Source organism: Populus trichocarpa, chromosome 11, assembly GCF_000002775.5.
Source record: "Populus trichocarpa isolate Nisqually-1 chromosome 11, P.trichocarpa_v4.1, whole genome shotgun sequence".
Taxonomy (NCBI): Eukaryota; Viridiplantae; Streptophyta; class Magnoliopsida; order Malpighiales; family Salicaceae; genus Populus; species Populus trichocarpa.
The window spans coordinates 14,870,139-14,872,154 of NC_037295.2; the positions used below are offsets into that span (position 1 = coordinate 14,870,139).

Sequence of the window (2,016 nt, forward strand, 5' to 3'; positions counted from 1 at the left end):
GAATTCCTCTTCAACGATTTTCAATATTTTCGTTCGAAAGAACCACTAAGGGCTGAATATCTTCCATGATTTTCAGCCATTTTATTGAAAATCTTGTAAGAAGATTCGTTATGGATCAAAATCATAGAGACCAAAAATTGAAAGCAGTACCCAATTAAGGTGATCTTCAACCCAGGATAGTGTCACTGTGTAATCTAAAGCCTAGAGTGTTCCCCGACGAACCAACAAAAGAAGTGAAAGACGACTACTAATAAACAGATTGAATATAAAAAAACACAAATTTTTAAAAAATGCTCATAACTTTCATCAATAATCAAATGTTAATACGTAGTACAGCAGCAGTTCCTGAAATAAGAGAGGTCTTCAGAGGCCAGAAATGGCCATGTACTAGCTAACTAACTAGCTGCTGCAAAGAATTACAGACAAGACTGCACAGGGTGGCATGCTAATACACATTACAAATGAACAGAACACAGGAAAATAAGCCTCGTAAATAAAAAATAATACTCCAGCTGATGAATCATATCTACTTTTGAATTATTTCTTCTCTTCCTTCACGCACTCATCCTTCTCTTTCAACCACAATTCTGCAAACTCACAATTCTTCCATGCCTCAAACCATGGGCCACCACGAGTATAATGTATTGCTTTAGGAAATGTTGTTGTGTCACCTTCCACAACTTTGTTATGACCCTCCAGGAAATTCCACACAAATGGGATGGAACCGATTTCTTCGTCCTCAAGCCACTGAAACCTATGAAGGAAAGCACCGGTTTGGGTATTCACAACCTCAGGTGTCAGAACCTTGTTCTTCGGGTGCCCACAATTGTACAACACCATGGAAGACCAATTCTTCCTTGGATACACGGTTTGCACCGCACCATCCATTTTTGTGGCCTCTTTTGGAGTATAGTCATGTTGCACACACATGATGGCATACTTGTCATCAATCAAATCCCTCAATTCCTTGATGTCAGCTAAGTAGAGGAAATCACAATCAACAAACATTGCCCAACCATCATAGTTAGCCAAATGCGGGGTCAAGAAACGAGTAAAAGAGAACTCTGTGCTCTCAAGCTGGCCTCTCTCGCGCCAATACAAGCCATTCGTTCTAAGATCTGACTGCACAATGGGGGTGATCTCAACAGGGATCGAGGATCGTTTCAAAATAGAATGGTGACAAACCTCATAGGCAATATCTTCACGTGGATCGTAACCCACAAAGATCTTGAAGGGCTTGTCAATTGTAAAGCCTCCATTGGCAGTCACTGGATGTACCTCCCCATTGGTCACGGTCATGGTCATTCTAGCTGGCTCTGAATAGCGAATCAGGATCACAGATCTGTGTAAAACAACAAACAAACAAGCAAGCAATTACATTAATTTAGACCAGGCAGGCATATCGGATTTTCTGTTTTATATGCTCAGATTAGTTTTCGAAAAGAATAGTAGTCTGATTTTATTCTGCCATGGCTTCAATTATCAAAAAGGTTGGCCGGATTAGCGATGTAATTAATAGGTAAAAAAAAACCAGAAATCAAATCATAGCAACAAAGATAACCCCAAGAAAAAATCAACGGTGGCAGTCTAAATTAATGAGAAATTCAGTAATAATTTGGAGTTGGAGCTCAGTTTTAATACCCACATTTTGCCAGTCAGAGAATCCAAGGCAAAAACTAATCAAGTAATCATTTTATAAAACAAATCAAGAAGAACAAACAGTAAGAGATGTGTTTAACCAAATAGATCTCCAGAAAAATAAAAACAATATACATTGAGCCAGCCAGCCAAGCAAGAGTTTCGTAAAGAAAAAATGAAAAAAGGGATCAAATATGGAGAGAGTACCTGGAGTACAGAAGGGCAGATCTTGAAGAAAAGTATAGAGTTGAATTCAATGGTTTTTCTCCCTCTTGTCTTTCTTTCTTTCTATCTATCTATAGAAGGAAAGGCTAGAGAGAGAGGGGGAATTGAGCGGAGGATATTAACGGGAGAGAGATTGGTATTTATAGAGCGAGG

At 38.9% G+C, this 2,016-nt stretch overlaps 1 protein-coding gene across 1 annotated transcript; it reads right to left on the reverse strand.

The window, feature by feature from the left end:
- Positions 1 to 280: 280 nt before the first annotated feature.
- Positions 281 to 2,016, reverse strand: LOC7460814 (protein CDI). The gene is made up of 2 exons (XM_024611602.2): positions 1,846 to 2,016; positions 281 to 1,342 (listed from the first exon to the last, which is right to left on the reverse strand). Exon 2 carries the CDS (start codon positions 1,303 to 1,305, stop codon positions 538 to 540), a length of 768 nt encoding a protein of 255 aa, XP_024467370.1. The 5' UTR covers positions 1,306 to 1,342; positions 1,846 to 2,016; the 3' UTR covers positions 281 to 537.

Bases quoted from the DNA above. Each gene is read 5' to 3' on its own strand.
- LOC7460814 (XM_024611602.2), bottom strand. From the start codon at position 1,305: ATGACCATGACCGTGACCAATGGGGAGGTACATCCAGTGACTGCCAAT.